A 22723-nucleotide genomic window follows, 5' to 3' on the forward strand; every position below is an offset into this window, starting at 1 on the left:
TCCCTGAGGTGGGAATGTTTGGATACTCAAGGAGCAGCAAGGAGGCCAGTGGGGCTGGAATAGAGATGAAGAAGGGGTGACTCATAGGAAATAGACTGAGAGGTAAGCAGGGGGTCAGACACTGTAGGCTATGGGAGGATTGGATTTTTATGTGACTGTGAAAATAGGCATGGTTTAAAAATCTACATCTGAATGATACCCATTTTATTTTAATACACCCTACCTAGTTGTTGTCAGGCCAGGGTTATTTATTTATTTGTTTTAAATGATTGAGTTTAGGGAGAGGGAGGAAAAGGTGGGAATTCAGAGTAGCAGAAAACAGGTCAAACTTTTTGTTGGGGTGGGGAATGTGTCATTATTTTAATAATGCTTCAGGAGTGGTTTTATCTCCTGCCATACATTCCTGATTTATGGGTTCTGTTAGCCTGGTGCGCCATCAGCCCCCATGATGGTAGTAACTTCTTTCTATTCTCTGGTTTTCTTCGTGGTCTTTTAGCTTCAGTTCTTCACTCACCTAAGTCATTAGTTTCCTATATTAAATTCCTTCCACTTAAATTATGTAGCCATTCCTGATTTTGGTTGGATTTGGACTATTACAGTCCAGTTCACAGTGAAGCCTCTGTGAGCAGAGCTCTGAATCTGGAGGAATGCTGGGGAAGACGAGAGGAAGCATAAAAACCCAGAAGCAGGCAAATGTTTGTGGCCAAGGACCAGTTAGGTGTGCAGTATTGCTGGAACTGAGTATGAACTGAGTGAGAATGTTGTAGGAAATAAAATCTGAGAATACCCATGGACCAGACATGGTGGGCACTTACACACTTCAGTTTTATTTTAAATGTTGTAGAGAATCCCTGGAGGATTTTGATTAGGGTCTGACTCACATTTTAAAATGGTAACTCTGGCCGCTCTATAGAGAATGTGATGTGGGTGGGCCAGAGTGGGATTTAGGAGATGAGTTTAAAGAGAAGCCTTTGCTGCTGTGTAGACAAGAGAAAGTGCTAGTTACACATAGGGTGACAGTGACAGGGTCATGAAAAGTGGTTGGATTCTGAAGTATATCTGACAGCTATTGTTGACGGATTGGAAGTGGGATGTAAGAAGAGTTAAGAATCATGGGGAGCCTGGGTGGCTCAGTCGATTAAGGGGTCGACTCTTGATTTTGCTTAAGTCATTTTCTTAGGGTTGTGGGATAGAGCTGCACGCTGGACTCCACACTTAAGTTGGAATCTGCTTGAGATTCTCTCTTCCTCTCCCTCTGCCCCTTCCCCACTCTCTCTCCCTCAAATAAATAAATAAACTCATTAAAAAAGTTAAAAATTCCAAAAAAGAAGAGTTTGGAATCAGAGAATATCTAAGTTATTTAGAGGAAGTAAGTGGATGGACAGTGCACTGTGTATTGAGTTAACTTTGTGGCATATCAGGGAAACAAGAGTGGGCATTCAGATTCAGTTTTGTACAGTTTAAATTTGAGATGCCTCTTAGACTTTCAAAATGTAAAGTTGAATAGATCATTGCATGCGTGAATCTGGAGGTTAGGGTAGAGATCCAAACCTGGGAATTATGATATTTTGGATCTAAAGATGGGAAGTTGGATAGGATCAGCTACAATAGTAATTCTCATCTATGTAAGATTTATATACATTTTAATATACCTTTATATATATTTTATATTGTATGTATTATGTATTTACCTTGTATGTATTTGGCCTGTATGTCATTACATTAATATTCCTTTTATAGCAGTTTGTATCATTTTATAGCATTTTATATGCGCTCTTTACATTCTTAAAATGAAATTTGCAAGTATTATGTACACAAATTATTTTTAAAAACCAATATAATATCCTAACCTTAGTATAAAGGAGCTATTAAAAGAAAGTAATTTATAATAAATAATTTATATTTTCTATTTAAATTTTCAAACATGACTATACTAGAAGTCATAATGAAATAGGTGACTTAGCCCACATACAGAGTGATCATGAATAAGACAGTTCTAAATACAGGATCTCAATACAATTGAAATACTCTGAGCACTATTTTCTTTATGGTGTGATTTTCCAAAATAGTGAACTTCTTTTGGTTAAGTTCTAGGCACAATAGTTTACAATATTACTGCAGTTTGCAGGGTGGCTATAATTTTGGGATTTTTTAGCACATATTTAGGTCATGTAAATACTTTGCATTTATGACAAATGAGTTTTTCCATTTACATGAATGTCCAAAAAGTCACTTGAAAAACAAGCAGGAAGTGTGATAATTCCCTGTTGCATAGCATCTCCTCCTCCACAGTTACAGGATATCAAATGTCTCTAAGCCCTACCCTCCGCACTTTAGTAACTGCTGATCATCATTATGAGAACCAGATTGCCTCCCTACGTTCTGAAAGCTGGACCTCCAAAGTGACACTGTGCTATCAAGAAGAGCTACTTGTATAGATAGAGGAGAAGTATAACAGAATTCTGATATTTTCAACACTTAGGGTCCAGCAAAGGTGACAAAGGTGGAGTGGCCACAGAGGTAAGAGGGGAACCAGGAGAGTTTGAATCCTGAACAGAACAAAACGTCGCTTCAAAAAAAGAGGCATTGATTAATTGAAACAAATGCTGCTTCTGACAAGTAGAGTGAATGGAGGGCTGATTTAATGACACTGCAAGATGTGTTTTTAACGGAGTATTGGGAACAGAAGCCTGTCTCAAGTAGGTCCAAGAGATAGTAGGAGAAGTAGAGGTGGTCCATATAGATAAATCCAGTGATATGTTGGGACCAGCTCTTGTGAGCTCATTTGATCGAGTGCTTCTCTTCCAACTCTTATGTTCCGTGAGGTCAAGTTCAATAGCTTTAAATCATCACAGTATATTTATGCCACAAAAATTGACAGACATCATAAAAAATGGATTTAAAAAATGTTTCTAAAGACCTGGCTGTTAAATGTTTGCCAAAAACACCACTGGGCAAATTCTAAGGAGTTTCAATATAAAATGAAATAAAGCAATAAGTCAGTAGTTGAAGGAAGGAGGATATAGGAACAAGGCAGATATAAGTTAAGAGGACATATAACAAATACATGTGTAGAAATATAAAATATGTACACATATACATATATTTCATTTGAGCAATTATAATATGTGTAGATACTTCTGGGGAAAATGAGAATGAAGTAGAGAAGAAAGAGTCGGTATTGCTAGAGCAATAGAGGGCATAATTCCAGAAGCAAGGTCCACACATGCCTCTTAATGCATTCCAGAAGAACTAGATTCGATGTACAAGTGGAGGAGTTGACCATGGATAAGGCAGCTGGGCAGTTCATGCTTCCTAACAGGAGGGGGCACAGAGAAGATGATTACAGAGCATGACTACAGATGGATTGAGGAGTTTGAAGTAGAAGGGATGGGGTTTCTTTCCTGGTTCCTTCTGTTTTCTTGGTGAAAAAAATGGGTTATCACTGAGACTGAGGATGGAGAAAGGTGTGCTGAATTTTGAGGAGAAGGAGGAGGTTTCATGTATCGTTTGGAGTAGTGAATTGATGAGTGAAGCATAGTAGCGCTTCTGAGATGTGCCAAGGAGCCTACTAAGGCACATGGTCCAAAACTCAAGTGAGACAACTCAGAATAATTGTCAGTTTTTTCCAGGCATGTCCAGTTCTTCTGATTAGCTACTGTGCAGGCAGGAGTGGTGTTGGTGTTGGATTTTACCATTGTTGGTCTACTTTTGATTGAATTCACGATAGCTCTCACCTCCAATCCATTCTCTGTACTGTAGCCAGAGAAGCTTCAAAAGCTGAATCAAATTAAATCATTTCTCTTGCTTCAGTCGCTTGAATAGCTTCCCATTGCTCCTAGGATAAAGAGAGAAAATCCTCATGATGACCTTGAAGGGCCTCCCTGCTCTGGTCCTGAACAACCTCTCTTCTTGATTCAACTGTTTCTTCTCTGCACTATAGCAACACTGGCCTTTTGGTTCATTCTTCTTTTGCTTGCTTCCTTCCACCCTATATCTGTCCTGATCCATATGTTTACAGTAGTCTCCGCCAGCCTACTCACCCCTACCCACACGTGTACCTGGGATGTTTAGATCATAGCTCAGGAGTCATTCAGAGAAGCCTCCTAGATACCTCAATTTTAGGTGTTGTTTCTTATATGCCGTGATATTTCTGTTCTTATGGGTCATTATCTCTGTTGGTAACTATATTTTCAGTGTTGTCATTGGTGTGGTGAGTTTCCTCCAATAGACTCAGCATAATTATGGTTGTAATCTTTTAGCTCACCATTGTAGTCAAAGGTCAATTAAAATGCTTGTTCCTAGTAAATGTAATTATTTGTTAAGAGAAGGAAGGAAGGGAGAGAAAAAGGGATGGACAGAAGGAGGAAGGAGTAAAGCAAGCAGGGAGACATATCCTCTGCTTCACCTACACTCACAACCTAGTGGGGGCAGGAGTCAAATATATAAACAAACTGTAATGCTGTTCTCTCCAAGATGGAGGATATAGATGCTTCTGGGAAGGAGAGTTACGAGGCTTTCTAGGGCCATCAGCGTCAGGGTAAACAGGACTTGTCCAGACTGGGAGTTTATTCCATGGAAAGAAATAGCTTGAATAATGGCTCAGAGGCGTGAACTATCATGGAATGTGAGGGAAATGTCAATGATGTTGGGAGGCCAAGCTGGGATGGTATCCAGAGGCCATGTCATGGAGGAGCTTGGATTTGCTAAGAAGTCTGGTCTTTTTGCCTAAAGATGTTGCTGAAAATGGAAGGGCTTTAAACAGGAACTGAAGTAAAATTAGCGTTTTATATGGATCTCCTTACTGATACCACAAAGACTGGCTGGGAGAAAGACCAGGTTAGAAGCAAAGACACCAAATTAAAGATTTGTCGTAGAGTGAAGGAAGCTGAGGAGATAGAGTTGTGTGGAACGAATGATATATAGAGTCCAATGTAATAGGGCCAAACAATTACTATGGGGGGTTACTGCTAACCATATAAAAATTACTTCAGTGGGAAAATGTAGGGAAGAGGCTTGGGGATGATTGTGTTGCTGTGAATTATTGAGTATATTAGAGATCAGTAAATTGACAGTTAGTGTACAAAAAGAAGCTAATAGCAAAATGGATTGAATTCCAAATTCCTCCTATTTCTAAATTTCCCCAGAACTCTGAGAGTGACTGAATTTATAGTTTAGTTAGAAGTGGGAGATGAGTAGCAAATCCATATGCAATTACTTGAGTATCCATCTAGGTGGGTCTGGGTTAGGTTGAGGATTAACATTTTATGTCTTAATGTTATATATTACTTATATAACAGAGCAGTATATTTCTGGTCTCATGTGAGTCTATGTGGGAATCATGGAGGACAATTAATTAGTTAATTTGATAGAATTCAACATAACCCATTTGCTATCATAATATAATAAATCATTCAATAAATATGAGGTGGGGTTAAATTTCGTATTTCATAACCTCAGAAATCAAGGAAATTTTTCTATCAGGGAAATGAGTAATTTATATTATAATTTAAATACCCATCTGCTCTCAGGAGAGAGGATGAATTGTTTTCCTTTTGGTTTCTTGGTTGATAAACATGAAATCTGAGCTATCATTGTTTCACAGATGACAGCTCACTTATAATGCCACTGAATATGTACAGACAGCTCACTAAAAGATTGGAATTCACTACTCATTAAGTTTTATTTTAGTTCAGTCATTTTATGATCCCAAAAATGAGGGGGAATGCACAATTTTTGTTTTCTAACCAATAAAAATTGTGACTTTTAATTCTTGGAAATAAGCAAATTCTGCAATTTTTGGACCTGGAAGTAGAGTTATTATAGCAAAGTGTTATGTTTGCATGGATTATTCTGTTTTTATTATGAATTGTTTTGTCCCTAAGAGAAGTTTGGACTCTCGGTTATCTTACTATTTTTTTCTGCTCAATTTTACTCTATAAAGAAAATGAAAACAGTGAGGAATTTTGTTGGTAATATGATTTCTTAAGAATGTAAAAAATGTGACAGTAGTGTACTGGGTAGCCAAAAACATGTATATCATTTTGCCAAGTTAGTCTAGTGTCAATGAACTAAATAATTTCCAAAAAGCCAAAAAATCAATGATTGTGTGCCATTATCATGATCATGAGGAACATTTGTAAGTACTCATTTGTTTCTTGCACTTGCTAAGCATTTTATAAGGGAAGCTAAATAGATATAGTTCCTATTCTCTAAATGTATTATAATTTTTAAAGCAAAATTATAACTTGATGGATTATAATGTTGCAGATAAGGTTCATAAATGTCATCCAAAGGAATACACCTAAGACCTAAATAAGTGTGTTAATACCAAAGAAAGGTGCTTAACCTCTGTGGATTCAAAGGCAACTGAGTCAGGGAGTTTTGGGAATAGTGTCCAGTGAAAATGGTACCACTACTGTGATTTTTCAGCTTTAACAGAGGGGTGTGGGGCATAATAAACAGATGTAGATAGAAGGTAAAGTAAACTCTTTCATGAAATGAGATTTTTAGAAAATTTGGAGGTGAGAAGAAAAAAAGAAACAAGATGGAATCGGGAGGGAGACAAACCATAAGAGATTCTTAATCTCACAAAACAAACCGAGGGTTGCTGAGGGGCAGGGGTAGGGAGAGGGTGGTTGGGTTATGGTCATCGGGGAGGGTATGTGCTATGGTGAGTGCTGTGAAGTGTATAAACCTGGCGATTCACAGACCTGTACCCCTGGGGCTAATAATATATTATATGTTAAAAAAAAATCTGGAGGTGACAAATAATGGACATGAAATGCTAAAAAACCCCAAGCATTGTGCCAAATTGAGTAGTACAATAGATTGTTAAGTAAGTAGAGTTAAAATTGTCTGCTATAGTGTGATAGGAGATTATCTCATTTTTTGTTGGCACTGTATTGAGAAACTAGTAAGATATTTTGGGGTGCCCCTATCAACATAATTAAAGAGGAGAAGAAAGAAGACTTAAATAAAAAACTTTGCATATCCCAATGTTTTCAGTGACAATACCTAGTAGAAGGCTATGCCTCTAATTGGAACAGATAAATGTAAGAATTAGACGTCCTTCAAGGAATAGTCAAGTGACTTGTCATCCTTTATTACCCCAACTCCTTCTCATTTATGACATAGTCCTCTGAGTTTCCACTTTCACAATAACAGTGAAAATCTTTTGTTGCTGCTGGAATGGTGGACTCTTCAATGGCAATATGAATATTGTCTTCTCTGGTTGAGGTAGCGTACTCAATCATATAGACTTTCAAGCCTGGCCACAAAAATACAGAAAAGGCAACTAGGGTCAAGACCCAAACCAATACCAATGGGACTTTATTTTTCTTTTTCCTTTTCCTTTCCTTTTCTTTCTTTCTTTCCTTCTTTCTTTCTTTCTTTCTTTCTTTCTTTCTTTCTTTTTCTTTCTTTTTTTCTTTTCTTTTCTTTTCTTTTCTTTTCTTTTCTTTTCTTTAGGTCAGGGAAGGAATTTACATGAATATTCTTATTCTTATTTTTTCTACAGGGTAGGAACAAAAGACAGCATTTTCCAATTATCTTTCAGAAAGAGGTTTTTAATTATATTGATTACATATTATATTTACCTTTTTATCTAGCTGGAGGAGGTAGTCTTTATAAGTAAACCTTTAACAAAAAACTCCCTAAGCCTATCAAAAACGTGCATTTGGTATGTATTATTTTTACCATATTAAAAAGAATTCACAGAAGAAAAAAAGCTGATTTAACTTCAATGAGAACTGAAAATCAAGTGATCTCAAGAAAATGAAGGGTTTTTTTTTAAAAGGATAGAACAGTGTAGAGGGACATGCTATGTTTCTAGATATAAAGTCTGAATATTTAAAACTGTTAATTCTCCCTAAGATAAATTATAGGCTTAATATGATTTCAATTAAAATCAAAATTCAAAGTAAAAAATAATTACCAATGGTCATTTGAAAAAAACAGAAGAAAATAATTAAAAATAAATAACAAAAAATCTAGAATGTCTTAAATGACAAAACTGGCCATATTAAAACGTGTTATAAAGTGAAATGAACTTTACCAACTAGGAATTCATAAGGATAAGAGATGTATTTAGGAACATGAAGCTATGAAGTGGATCCGTTGAGATTTTAACTCAGGCTCACTGTATGCTAAAACATGTGCTCATTTACTATGAGTCCTCCTACAATGTTAAAATAGTTTAAGGAGTATGGTACGAGAACAAAAATGACAGGAAATCTACTAACAAAGAAAAATAGATATCCTAGAAACAGACCCTTTACTACATGAAAATACATATGATATGATATGATATGATATGATATGATATAAAGAAAGGTCCATAAATCAGTATGATCAGATATGATAAGAAAGGTCCATAAATCAATATGAAGTGTTACTTCACAATGTGAAGTATTAGTTTGTAAATAGTTAAAACAATTGTCACTTAACTATCCAAAAAAATCGCATCTTTATTTTAGAAGACCAAAAGTTAATCCCAAATAGGTTAAATATTTTTACATAAAAAAGTTACTCTGTCAAGGAATGAGAAGAAATGAGAAATTAATAACATTTTCTGGTTACAAAAGACCGTCTATCCTAGAAGAATATACAGTGAAAACTAAATAGTTTTAACTACATAAAAACCTAAAAATCCAATCAGAAAAGAAAACAGAGTTGAACAGAAAAACGTTTATAGCAGTTACTCACTAATACCGTCAATACATAGAGTCCCTTCAATTCAATAAGAAGCTGAAAAAGGAGGGGTGCCTGGGAGGCTCAGTGGGTTAAGCTTCTGCCTTCCGCTCTGGTCATGATCTCAGGGTCCTGGGATTGAGCCTTGCATGGGGCTCTCTGCTCAGCAGGGAGCCTGCTTCCTCCTTTCTCTGTTTGCCTGCCTCTCTGCCTACTAGTGATCTCTGTCTGTCAAATAAATAAATAAAATCTTTAAAAAAAAAGCTGAAAAAGGAAATGGATGAATTGTATGAACAGAGAAAATCACAATAGTATTCAAATAAGTGTTAATCAGAATAACTAGAATACGATATTTTGTCTGTCACTTAACAAATATTTTTGTTGGTGATATCTATTGTTAGTGAAGATGCAAAATACTGACATTGGGAATGCATGTGCAAAAAAGAAAACCAGAGGGATCAAGGAAAACCCAAACTTTTCCAATGAAACAACCTAACAAAGGAAACACATTCATATATTTGCTTGTTGCTCTTCTGTAATCCATTTTATAAGCTTGTTCTTTGACCAGAAGGTCCTGTATTTAAAAGAAGACTCTCACTATGAGGTTGGTTTTTATAAACTTGAAAGGACCATATATTGCATGCCATTAATTTTGTTAGCCCAGGGTTTTTCATTAGAGCTTCATAAAAACATAAAATGTCCAGGTGCTTTGGATCTTGGATAAAATTGCCTGTTCCTTATAGAATATGCACCCAGCAGGTATTCAGAGTTTGTGCAGAAAGCAGGAACTGAATTAGTATCAAGCTGAGCCTTGATCACTTTGAGGTGTTTCTTTTGTTGAATGCCAACATTGTTAAAAAAGTGCATTTGCTGTGACAAATGAAAATATAACATTTTCCCTAAAAGGTGGATTGCTTAGTAGCAATAATGTGTTTATCCAAAAACGCTTCTCTTATTTGCTTTCACTTTCCTGCTCTTTTATTTTCTCCTGTCAGTTCTTGCTGTAGTTTAGCCTCTATGGCAATGGAAGAGAATTTATATTTTATAAGAAAGCTAGTGATAGACATTGCTTCACTGATGTATTTAGAGGCCAAGAAGTCCTTTCAAAAGCTGCTTTTGATTTTTTTTTAATAGTATGTTTAACAAGTAGAACCCAGAATAATGAGTATTAAAGAAACAGACTTTTATCACTGTGCTTCCTCTGGAAATAAAAGCATCCGATAAGTAAATTTCCATAGTATAATACTGCCTTGTCTACCTTCAGGCCTTACGGTGTTAGAGTACCAGGTGTCCATGTATATAGACCGTATGCCTTTTTTTTCTTCTCATTTTGTAATTCTTAGACAAGAAGAAAGTAAGGATGGGAGGAGTACAGCATTTTCTCTCCCAAGAATGAGGGAAAGAACAGTGAGGCATTGGAAAGCACTGGACCATGAATTTGGCTGGGGGTGGACAGAGCGGGGGGTGGTGTGCCTTGTTTAAGTCTCTGTTCCTTACTTGCCATGTGACCTTGGGCTGGTCATTCCACCTGTATTTTAGCTTCCTCGCCTACAACATACTGCATTACGGGAGTTTTCTCATTTCTCAACTCATTGCTTTTGTAAAGCTCTATAATTCTTCTCAGAGAAATAAGTTCTAGAATGTGGATAGTTTAATGCCACATAAGTAGGAATGAGAAAAGATTGATTTTGGTATAGTTGAGAAAATCTAAAGGGACTATTGTGGAAGGATATATGACAAGTACAGGATTTTTATGTTTCTTTTATCCCCCCCATCATTTATTAAGGATCTTCTTCATTTATTAGCTCTGGTTGTGTATATGCTCTATGTCCTCACCTTCTGACTTGCAAGTATGGGCTTGTTTGTTTTTTTAATGTTTTTCTTTCTGTAAGACAAGTATGAGATATTGTTTTTTATATTCCTTTGACATTGACCTTAATATTTGTGGAGAAGGTGGTTTAAATAACCAGAGCATTTGGCTGATTGCCTTGTCTCCTAGAATTGCAGAATTTCCATTTGAATTTTATCAACAGTCTATACCTTTAGGAGCAAAATACTCTTGCCCTGCAGTTAGATTTCTCAATTTACCTAAAATAGTATTAAATTGAATGTCTTTGATGTTGCTTTGAAAGCAATATTTTAAATAGCAACTATTGTTATTCAATACTGAGTTACCATAGTAATAAAGAACATTCACTTGATTTAAACATTTCAGAAAAAGAAAATTTAGACTCTGTTTTTCTAGTTGGTTTGAATGTACCACTGTAACTCTGCCCTTTCATTCCCAGTTTTTGAAGTAATTTGTTTTTCTAAGATTTGTGTGCATTTTTCTTTTTTTGAGAAAAATAAAACATCGAATTTTTACAAACCATTAATTTTTTTAAATCCCTAGGAGAGAGAACAGCACTTCTTTCCCTTTTTAAGTAATTTTGTAATTACATTCTAAATCCTTTTTCAAGTAGCTCTAATGGAATTGCAATTCTTCTGTTGTCCTGGAATTTCTCTGTGATAAACAGGGCTGCCCTTAAGAATAAGAATCATTTTTTATTCATAGTGTGTGACAAATAATAGGTACTTACTAAAAGTTTGCTGAGTGAGTGAGTAAAAGAATAACGTATGATTTAATTGATAAAAGTTCTTTCTGCTCAAAATACTAGTCTTTAAATTTGGTGCCATTAGCAATTATTGGTATATCATAGACAACAGAAATATTAGCAAAATTATTTACTTCATCTAGCACAATGGATCAGAAGGAGTTCTTCTTTGGCTTTTTTACTTCACTTTTTAAATAAAACCTTCTTGATTCTTCTGTTTTTTATTACCAGCAGATCTAGGAGACATTGGTTTTTCTGTTCTTCTGGATTCTTGGAATATACATTTAGCATTTATTTGTTTGTAGTGCACTTTTCTTTTGATAATATCTGTGTTCAGTACTAGACCTTCAGCTTACTGAGGACGTAACTTGATGCCTGGTCAATAAATGTTTGCCAAAAAGTAATTTTTAGATGTGCATATTTTGTTTACATATTTAAACAGTGCTCCCTAAATATTATGGGGGAAATTAGCTTGTACCTTCTCTTTAAAGTACGTGTGTGTATATATGTGTACATTTGTACATGTGCATATTGTGTTTCTTCATTGATGCTATGACTTCCTTAGGAGGTGGAGGAGTGGACAGTTGGAGTGTAAGATATGTGAATGACAAGTACCTTTGAAGATATGTTCATGTGTGTGTACAAGTGATAGTATATACATCTATCTTTTCAAAAATTATTCCTGAGATACTGAAAATATGAACAGGTTATAGATAAAATAAAAGTTAACACATTTTTCCTTTCATCTCATATCCTTAAACATATTCATCCTTGATATATATATATATATATATATATATGCTTATAGACTTCTTAAATACATTATAGATGAAGTTATCCAACACCTTGGAGAGATTGGAATGCTGGAGAAGATTTACTATTGTATGATGGATTATCAACTCCTTAACTAAATTCCCGTAAAGGATTTTTTCACTGTGGCTTTGAGAAAATTTACTGATGATAGGCATTCTAGAGCCCTTGAAAAAGCTCTGGGGTGACTATTTGTAGGCCAAAAATGACATATGAGAGAGGCCAATTATTGGGCATATATATATATATATATATAATTTATTTATTTGAGAGAAAGAGAGAAACACAAGCAGGGAGGAGGGGCAGAGGTGGAGGGAGAAGCAGGCCCCATGCTGAACAGGGAGCCTGATCTGGGGCTTGATTCCAGGACTCCAGAATTATGACCCAAGCCAAAGGCAGATGCTTAATGAAGCCACCCAACCGTCCCTGAAGTGAGCTTCTTGAACTCAGGGAAGATGATGGGGCCCCTGAAAGGCAGGGGCTAAGAGACCACATTTAACTGATAAAGTCAAGATAGCTGGAAGAGCATTCCAATTAGACTGACATGTAGAGATCTTCGGTATTGACTAAATGACCATGGCATCCGTAGGACTCAAATAAATGGACAGTCTATTAAAGTCTTACTTGATTTACACAAATGAGAAGAAAACTCTAAGATGGGCAAACAGAGGCATAACCTGAATCATCTCAATATAGAGGATAGCCCTTCTTCCAATTCCCAGACTTGAGTCAGTTCTAAACGGTCTTTAATAAAGGGATAGTCAGGTCCCTTTGAGAAAAGACCCTTCTCCATGTCAAAATTAAACTATACAATGATCCTCTTCTGATTTGGCAGGTTTAGTGCATGGGTGAAAGGGAAATATTCAATTTTTGGTGAACTGACATTGACTCTAATCTGCTATTATATCCTGAGGAACCAAAACATTACTGTAGTAGACGAGTAACAGTTGGGGCTTATGGGAAGCTCATGGAGTTTCACCTTCAGTGTGTGTCCCCACAGGCCCAGTGAGTCCCTGAATCCACCAGAATGCATGATTGGAATATATGCTGAGCCACTGTCAGAATCCCTTATTTATATAATCTTTTTCTCCCACTTTAATATGATTTTTAAAAAATTTACTCTTGATGTTTCACACTTTTCAGAAGGGAATATTTCCCATGTTTGATTGTTAGTCTTAAGTTTATTTCATCATATGTGCTACTGTTTGCTTCTTAAAGTCCAACAGTTAAGCCCCATTCTTTTCTGTTTGTATAAATATTGTTAAAGATAAGTTTTTGAAGACCTCACTAACCAGTATATGGTTTTTACCAGCTTCCTTCATTCCCTGCAATTCCTCTTTGTTTTTTCTCTCTCTCTCTTTTTTTTTTTTTTTTTAAGATTTTATTTGTTTATTTGACAGAGAGAGCACAAGCAGGGGGAATGGGAGAGGGAGAAGCAGTCTCCCAGCTAAGCAGCGAGCCCGATGTGGGGCTTGATCCCAGAACCCTGGGATCATGACCTGAGCTGAAGGCAGACATGAATGAACTGAGCCACTCAGGTGCCCCTGCAATTCCCTTTCTAAAGAGAAGACAGTCTTTTGGAACTATTATTGCATTTTTGAGATAGAGTCAAGAGGAGGTGGGTAGAAAATGACTAAATAGGTGAGAAAGAAGAACTTTTTTTGGAATGAGTGGTTTTCATTAAAAAAAAAAAGAGAGAAAGAATGGGAAATTGAATAGAGAAAGGAAAAATAGGAAAGAAAAGAGAAATGAAACACCTGCCTGTCTTTCCTAATTTGAGCATACAGGCTGGAGACCTTTGGGATATAAAAGCTGCTTTGTGGTAGAGAATGTTGAGGTAGGCATCAATGGAAGGAGCATAAGAGAGAGTATAACATGTTTGTGGACACTTAAATCATACTCTCTCTTCACTCCTCCCCACCTTCCCATGTATCAATGATTGGTTTCTGACCAGTAATAGGAAGTTAGAATTATTATTAGATTAATTAGATTATTGTTAGATTAATAATTAATAATTAGATTATTAGATTAATTATTAGAATTATTATTATCTTTTGATGAATGGCCAATCTGTAACTTGACATTATGTAGAGATTGGGCTACGTGGATGGATCCCAGGTACTGTCAAGCTCATTTCTTTTTTCATAACATTGATCACCTACTGGACCTTCTGTGTATTTATATGTTAAATTATCATCATTATGCATAGTTTTCATAAAATAATGAGTAACTTGTGAAATAGATGCCAATTCATCATCAACAGATTTGAGCATTTTCATGTGTCCAGAGAAATCATTATGGCCTCCAAGGTATATGGCAGATCTTGACAAACATGTTGTTCAAGATATATATTCAACTTTTTGGACAAAGTAAGATAAATTTAGCATTTACTTTTTTATTAACCATCCTGTATTTTAGCTTATAAACACTTATTGTGTTTCATAAGAAAGGACAAAATAAGAGTGTCCAGGCTGCTCTGTACACTTCACGGTACTATATAATTTTATATATAACTTTCATATCAACCTAAATTATGATTTCCTACTGACACTATCCCCTCAAGGCTTGATGGCCCCATGTATCTCCTGGACTGCAGTGCAGGGCCTAGTGCAGCTGGCTGGCGTGCCGTGGGGCCTGTAGGGTATTTATCTAGTTCTGCCACCCCAAGCCCAGACTGGACCATGTTACTTGTCCAGAGGTGTATGTGTGTCTGAGAGCACTTCATTTTAACAATGGGCATCTGTACTCATAACGAAGGTGTTAGTTATGTTACTTCTGGAAAGGGCTAGAAAAGAAATTGATTTATTCTGGCTTACCCACAGGCACATGCATCTGGCCTGTAGTTGTGGAGAACATGGCAGAAGCTCTAAGTGGGAAGTGGGGGTCTGGCAAGCCCATGTGCTGCAGGTTGGGTTCACCAGAAACTGAGTCTGAGAAGTAATTTATGAATTTGAAATGTTTATTAGGGATCAACACCCCCAAAGGGAGAAGGAAGGATGTGGGATTGGGTTGAGCTTCCTCAACAGTTGAATCACCGTGCAGAGTCTACAAGCCTTAGCCAAACTGGTGGGAAGCTCTGAAGCAAGTATTTCCCATCTGTAATATTGCCTCTGTAAAGCTAAAATACCCCTGCCTTGTTCAGCCGCTGGCTACGAGCTGTTCTGGGAAAGTTATTTCTGTCTCTTGCATCTGAGGTGGACCCTGATGGAAATGACAGCCGGAGGCTACCTGCTGACTGTACTCATCATAACAGGATGACAAGCACGTCACCGAAGCAGAATAAGGGGGTGGGGGGGTTCTATGTATCAACCACAGCCCCCTAGTGTATTTCATTAGTAACATTCAATTTGAAAATAAGATTCTGAGATGAATACTAAATTGAACAGAATGCTAGCAAGTGTGAACCAGCACCGTCCCACGCAAACCAAGACATACAGCTACCCTCCCTGTCAGTGGCTTTTGCAAGATTCCCATCCTGTCCTTAAGCTTTGTTCTTTAAGGGATTCAGAGTTGAAAGGTGGCTCAAAGATCACTGAACTCATCTGTCAACTGAGAAAAGGAATTAAGATCAGAGGCAGAAGGAGGTGGAGAACCTCAGACTTTCTGACAACCAATTTGGTACCTTTTCTATTATACCCTGTTGCTTCTAAGTATTGAAAACTCTGTAGTAAAGAGAGATTCATTCTATGGTACACCCTGTATCATGCAGACTCACTTATAACACTGCCTGTCTTATGAGATAATCTTCAGTTTTTCTTGTAAAATAATAGAAATATTATAGTGTAATCATTTACAGATTTTGCTTAAAGACTAAGGGCATGGGGATGATGCCTATTTCCTTATAACCCTTATCTTATAATTTCGAATACTGTGCTGCATGATGCTAGTTATTTTTAAAGCTAAATTTAAGTCTCCAATGAGTCTGTTTAATACCCCTTAAGGATTTTGTCTTAATGCTTTTTGAAGAAAGAAATTAAAACTGGCAAATCAAGTGTCATATGAGCATTAAAAGAAAGAGGAGAAAGTTTGTATCTAATAATAAAAATCCCAATAACTTCTTACCAGGTTTTTTAGAGCAGCATTATCACTCTTTAGAGATGTTTTATTTAGTTTTCTTTCCTGCCTGTGATAATGTAATACTTAAAGTAGGTAAAACATTCATTTCCATAGTGAAGACTATGGAGAAGCAAAAGTAAGGAAAGGAAATTACTTGGAAAGAAACAGTGATTTAGAGTTGGTAAAAGTCTCCACAGAGTTCCTCCAGCAAACAACAGCTGTTTCTCAGGTTCTTACTGAAGACCCCCATTAAGTGGCTATGATCACATCTTTAGATGCAAAGAACTTTTTTACTACAGAAGGAAGGCAGCATTTTTTATTTTATTTTCTGCCCTTATTTAACTTCTTTCTTTTTTTATAGTGGTAGGAAGAAGATTTTATTGTCTTCTCATTTCAGAAACGTATTTGCATACAGGTTTTTTTGTTGTTATGCAAATTTGTATTGCATCTGTTACATTCTGCGTTTGGGGGAGGACTACAAAGTGGCCATTTTTCACAAAAGGGAAGATAAAGATTTGAGTCACAATAAATATACAAAGAAGTCTGAATTCGAATTGGAAAGATTATTTTATTTTTCTCATCTTTGATTTTAAATAATTAAGTGTATTGTCTCACAATTGATTGTCCAGAGAGTTCCAATTATGTAATCATGTGTAGTATGCTGTCCAGATCTGATAGCCTCACAGTCTTCGTTGATTGAAGGGGAGAAGTGGAGAGTGGGTGAAAGTCTACAAAAGCTTATTTTAATTAAGATATATCCCCGACTGATAGACAATCATGTTCAGACATTATCTCATCATTAGTCAACTCATCAAAATATCACTTTTCAGAAATCCCCTGATTCTTTTCAGTGGCTTTAATGAAATTATTCTAAGAACCCAGTGAAAGGATTGAGATCTAGTGTTCAGATAATTGCCATTTTCCTAAGAAATAGACTTGGGGCCTCCTGAGAAAGCAGATCATCTGGTGTGACATTTGCAGCAAGAGAAGAAGTAGTGTTTTAAAAATTCTGCTGCTTAACAGAGGAAACACCAGTTTATTTCAGTCTTTTTTCCCAGCATCAGATAAATGATGAGATGCTAATTAATTAGTTGCTAGGCAGAAATCTGGGAGACTAAGCAATCTTTCATTTACTCGGATTTTTCTAAGGATACTTTTCTATGTATATTTTTATTCTCATAAAAAATAATCATTATACCTGTATGGGATAAAGTTAATTATTCATATTTAGGAGTTTATGAATGTAATAATAAAAATAAACATTTTAGAAGGACATAATTTTAAGCAGCTCTTTTCTTTGTATATGTATGAACATTTTTTTTAACATTTGTGGTGGCTAGTGAAGAATCTTCATGTTTTCTTAGTGTTGCTTGCATTTAGGATATCAGATTAAAGGATGCTTCAAATGTAAGAATATTCATTCTAAATGTTACAGTTTGGGTGGATTTGCAAGTGATTTCTCATATGCTACTTTTGTTGTGTGTGTGTGTGTGTGTGTGTGTGTGTGTGTGTGTGTATTTTAAATCCTATCAATATAATGTTATCTCTAGAGATTGTCTTCCAAATTTACAATCAAATATTTTTTGTGATAATAAAAATAGGGAAAAGCCTCCAGCTATATTATGTTATGGTTATTCAAATTAAGAATTCTGATTTTTTTTTTTTTTGCATTTCCATCACTTTGGGAATCATTCAGTAAAATTTTAATTTATATTGTTAGCAGCCCAGGATATATTGTATTCAATGTAGCTGTTTGATTGCACCATTCTTTCTTTTCTTGATGTAAAAGTTCATGTTTGTGGCTGTGTTTTGGCTCTGTTTTCCAAGATTTGTTTAGGAAAGGGATAAATGGAGGGGAGAGGGAGAAAAGGAGAAACACTACAAATTGCTCATTTAATGAAATGCTACGTAAATTGGGACATGTCCTGAAAGACAAGTGTCACATCAGAAGAATTTACTAGTCATTTCATTGACATAAACATTATCAGCATAAATTAATTTTTAAGATATGAACTCAAAGAGTAAGTATACTTAAAAGAGAAAAAGAAAACGTGCTTTCTTATATCTGTGGGCTGTAAAGTACAAGCACCTCTCTTAGGGTCTTCTCAGGTCCTCCTCAAGTGTACGGTAGGTAAGAATGTCAGAGTGCTGATAGCAAGCGGCAGAGAGTCAGTTAGACATCGACTCAATGTTGTAATAAATATGGAGATAAATCACCATCCTGCTTCTCAGCACCCTTTGTAACCACTGGGTTCACCAGGGTTTAACATATGGCTATTTAGTAACTGGGAAGTGGCGATGGTCATCAACTGTGAATTTTCAGTATTTCGTGGAAATTGTGCACCTTCATTTAGTGATGGATTTACTGTAGCTTGGAGCCTCGGCTTTGCACTCTCTCTCAGCCTGAGACCCTGTCAAGGCTGGAGCTCCAGTACCCTTATTTTTCATGGTTGATAGATGACCAGTTGCGCTTTTCTGAAAGGCGTTATGATTAACCTTGGAAATTTCCTTTATGCAGTAAAAATAGAAATATTATTTCAACTAATATTTGTCGAGCATCTTAATAGGTATCAGATAATGTTCCATATCTGGGTGATGTAATACCCATCTACTCAAAAGAGAAGGAGTGGTGGATAGACAATTATATCTAACAATAAAAAATCCAATCTGGAACATTCTTTGAGAGTGTAAGCACGGAGTATATTAGGAATACGCACAGTAGGGTCATCTATTCCAGATTTTAAAGGAGGAGGAAAAGAAAGAGGAGGGATCAAGGAAACCTTCCCATAGGGATGACTAGAGGTAATGAGTACCTAGTTCTGGAAACACGGGACCAGCATCAGGGTGATAGACTACGCTATGCAATGCAGATAATTATGCAGTACAGCTATTTCTAAATTAGAACTGAGGATTCTTCCTTTGTCCACATTCCTCTTTTTCCTTTTTTCCCCCATTTCCTTTCACCCCTCTCTCCATCCCTACCGTCTTCTCTCCTCCTTCTCTTCTTCTTCCTCTCCCTCCTTCCTTCATTATGAGCTTAATAAGCACAGAATCTTGCTAGTCAAAAGTTTTGGTTCGTGGGTTAATGTCATCATTGGACAATCCCTGACCTTTAATCATTCATTTACTCTTTTATGATGCTATAGATATATTTCATATACATAACTAAATTTTATATATTTAACATAGTTGTGAAATATTAACAATGATGACCTCCCTCTTGCTTTTCTCCTCTTTCATCTTCTTACCCCTTCTAAAAGATAACCATTATCCTGGATTATGTATATTATGCTTTTTTTCCACTGGTTTTCTTTGTTTTATACATGACATTTCTAAATGATACATTGCTTCATTGCTTTTTAAGTTAACAAATGATATTTTTCTGTATATAATCTACTTGGGTTTTTTCCACTCACCATTTTACTATGTTTTAATTTGTGACTGATTTCATTCAGTTCCACTTTAATTAATATTCCATTGTGTATAGGTGCGGCAAATTGTCCATTCTCCTGTAGATAGGCAATTGAGTGGTTTCACTTTATGTTGTAATGAAAGTGCTATGAATATTCTTTTACTTGCTGCCTAAGACATTATGTGAAAATTTCTGCAGAGTATATACCCAGGAATGGAAATATTGGCTCAAAGGGTACACTGAGGTTAAACTTAGAAGATAATCACAAGTTGTTTTCCAAAACTATTGTACCAACTTGCAGTCTCACCAGAATGATATGAGAGCTTACGTTGATGCATATCTTCTCTAACACTTGGTCTTCTGAGATTCATTTCTATCAATCAATGCACCATAATATATGAATGCTATCTAATGGTATGTGGCTTTGATTAGCACTTTCCAGGTTACTATTGAGATTGAACATCTCTTAGGTATATTTGTTGATCATGACTATTTCCTCTAATCTTTAAATTTTAAGATTTTATTAGTCTATACTAACCAATACTTTTTATTTTTGTACTGACAGTTGTTGTAATATCTTAATCTAAAAAGATATAGTCATTAATGTGAAACAGACATGACAGTACTATACAAAATGGTGGGCACATTTCTAATAAAAGATATGCATTCAAAATAATGGAGAAGTCAAAACAATAGGTAATAGTTACATTTTGAAATTATTTTCATGACTTTTATTTTTTCACAACTTGATGTTTATTTTTCTTTCGACAGAACGGTTTCGAGATTTACTACTTCCGCCACCTAATCAAGACTCCGAGATTCTGCCCTTCATTCAATCTAGAAAGTATCCCAAGTAAGCACTAGGAGTTCACTGGATATTGGGTGGGGATGGGCGCAGTGACAGGGGAGGCTTGGGGGGACAAAAACAAAATAGTTTCTTTCTAAGGATTTCTGAAAAAGCTAAAATACTCCAACCTACTTAAGGAGGGCATCTCCTGCACTGTAATGTCTCAGGCTCTTCACACCTGGGTCAGAGAAAAGAGCCTTGCCTGCACTACAGCCCAGCTGTGAGTAGGAGTATTTGCAGAGGTCGAGCTGTAAGTTACCTGCACCGGTGTCTGGTCATGCCTCTTTTTGCTTGATTCTGTATCAACAGCGACAGATATTTTGTGGGTGATCCCTCATCTGGTGTCCTGGTTTCTAGCCTTTGAATGCAAGGATTCATTCATATTGTAATGAGTAGTTTTCAGATAACCACCTGTTAGATATGATTTTAGTAATTTCTCTATATTCTTCTTTACTATCTTGAAGATTACGGGAAGTGAAATCTCCTGGCCCTTTCTTATGTGGGGCAGAACTGTTCTTCTCTTAGATGCCACAAGTGTACTTATTGGTTGAAGGCATATGCCTTCATCTTCCCAGAGAATCAGTTAGTATGTTTTTTATTAGGCATCTTATTCCTGAAAAGCTGATGGATGCCTGTATCTTGATCCTTCCTGTACAAGTTTGGAGTACGCTCTACTTCATGGTTGTCTTACTCTATTTGCTAGCTAGTCTACAACAAGCTGAGGAAGGAATAAACTGATTTCTCATATAGAAAAGGAAGGTCAGCAACTTGAAGAATTAGAGCTTGGTTTATACATATTTCATCAAGACCAATCACTATGCTAAATGACTCATTCTTTGATTGACTTGGTGGTTTATTCAGGTATCCACGGGACTTCAATTTTAGAATAATTTTTTCCCTAAAACTTAGTTTTGATAATAGTGACTTACCTCTGATAACAAAAATACAGGATCTGAATTATCTGGTCATTATCTTTGATATTAATCCTGATTTAATATCTAGCAATAATCTTCTAGTTCCCTCACAGGGACCCTCCTGAGGGACATACAAAACCTGGACAGCGTGCATATTACTTTTCATGACAGGGAGCATGGAGGAGTCTGAAGGGACTGACACATGTCTATCAGTATTTTTGCCCTCAGCTGCTGTTTGCAGAGGGTAGTGATGCCTGATCTTCTGCCTCTTGCACTTACTATCCACCTCACATATTTGTTGAAGAGGGGAACCATAGCTGCTTCTCAGATTATCCAATGGTAATCTGTTTCCCTCTATTTCCCTAGGTTTCCTTAGCTCTATGTTTTTAACATGTATCCCTCTTGCTCTTAGGTTGCTTTTCCCATAGTGATGTTCCAATATCATTCTGATATTTAACAGAGATACCATGAGACAATCCTTTGTCAGTGTCTAATCCTTAGGGTAGTTTTTGTGTTTGTTTTGTTTTTGTCGGGGGCATCTGTGGACTAAAAGAATAAAAGTCACCCATTGATGCCACATATACCATGTTGGGGCGAGTAGGAGTGCAGACTGCCTCACGAGCCATGCTTTGTGACTCAGGTCACCTAACCCTCTGTACCTCAGTCTCCACCTCTGTGGAAGGGGAGAAATAATAAGACCTACCACCAAGGGGTGTTATGTAGATTAAATCAATTAATAAACAAAAAGATATTAAGAACTTAGCTGGACACATAGCGATACTTCATATGTAGCTGCAAGTGTTGCTACTCATTTAAAATTGCATATAGCATTAACTAGATCTGCATGTTTCCAAACAAGTTAGTGAAGTAGACTATTCATTGATCTTGGAGGATAGGTCTTATGTCAGGATACCTTTATCACTCTTCCCTTAATAATATTTGGGGAAGAACTATTTATTTAATATTTCTAGATTATGGCTAGTTGCTGATGCGAGGCACTGCTTTGGTGAACACTTAACATCATTATGAGACTGGGAGTGGTGCATAAACAATGAATTTTGGAACACTGAAAAGAAATAAAATAAAATAAAATGAAAAAAATCATTACAAGTTTCAGTTTTCCAAATTACCCAATGAAAGCATGCTAATTAAAGAGACCTTTAATTAAGAAGTCTGAATAATATTTATATATTTACATAAAATAACTATATAAATAGAATATATTTATTTAAATATATAACATTAAATAATATATAATATTTATATAAAAATTCTGGATTAAATACAATTGGCTTATTTAGGTTTATTTAGGTTTTATATTTATATAAAATATAGTTTATATAAAATATGTATATAATATATAATATTTATATAAAAATTCTGGATTAAATACAGTGTC

General features: G+C 36.0%; 1 protein-coding gene across 1 annotated transcript in view; it reads left to right on the forward strand.

Moving 5' to 3' along the window:
- NOX4 (NADPH oxidase 4) overlaps positions 1-22723 on the forward strand; it is a 172311-nt gene that overhangs the window by 103794 nt on the left and 45794 nt on the right. The window contains exon 13 of the mRNA XM_032852839.1: positions 20335-20416. Within this exon, the coding sequence (XP_032708730.1) occupies positions 20335-20416 (82 nt within the window). The remainder of the gene's footprint in view (positions 1-20334; positions 20417-22723) is intronic.

This window comes from Lontra canadensis, unplaced genomic scaffold (genome assembly GCF_010015895.1).
Source record: "Lontra canadensis isolate GAN:19392208 unplaced genomic scaffold, GSC_riverotter_1.0 scaffold7, whole genome shotgun sequence".
Classification (NCBI taxonomy): Eukaryota; Metazoa; Chordata; class Mammalia; order Carnivora; family Mustelidae; genus Lontra; species Lontra canadensis.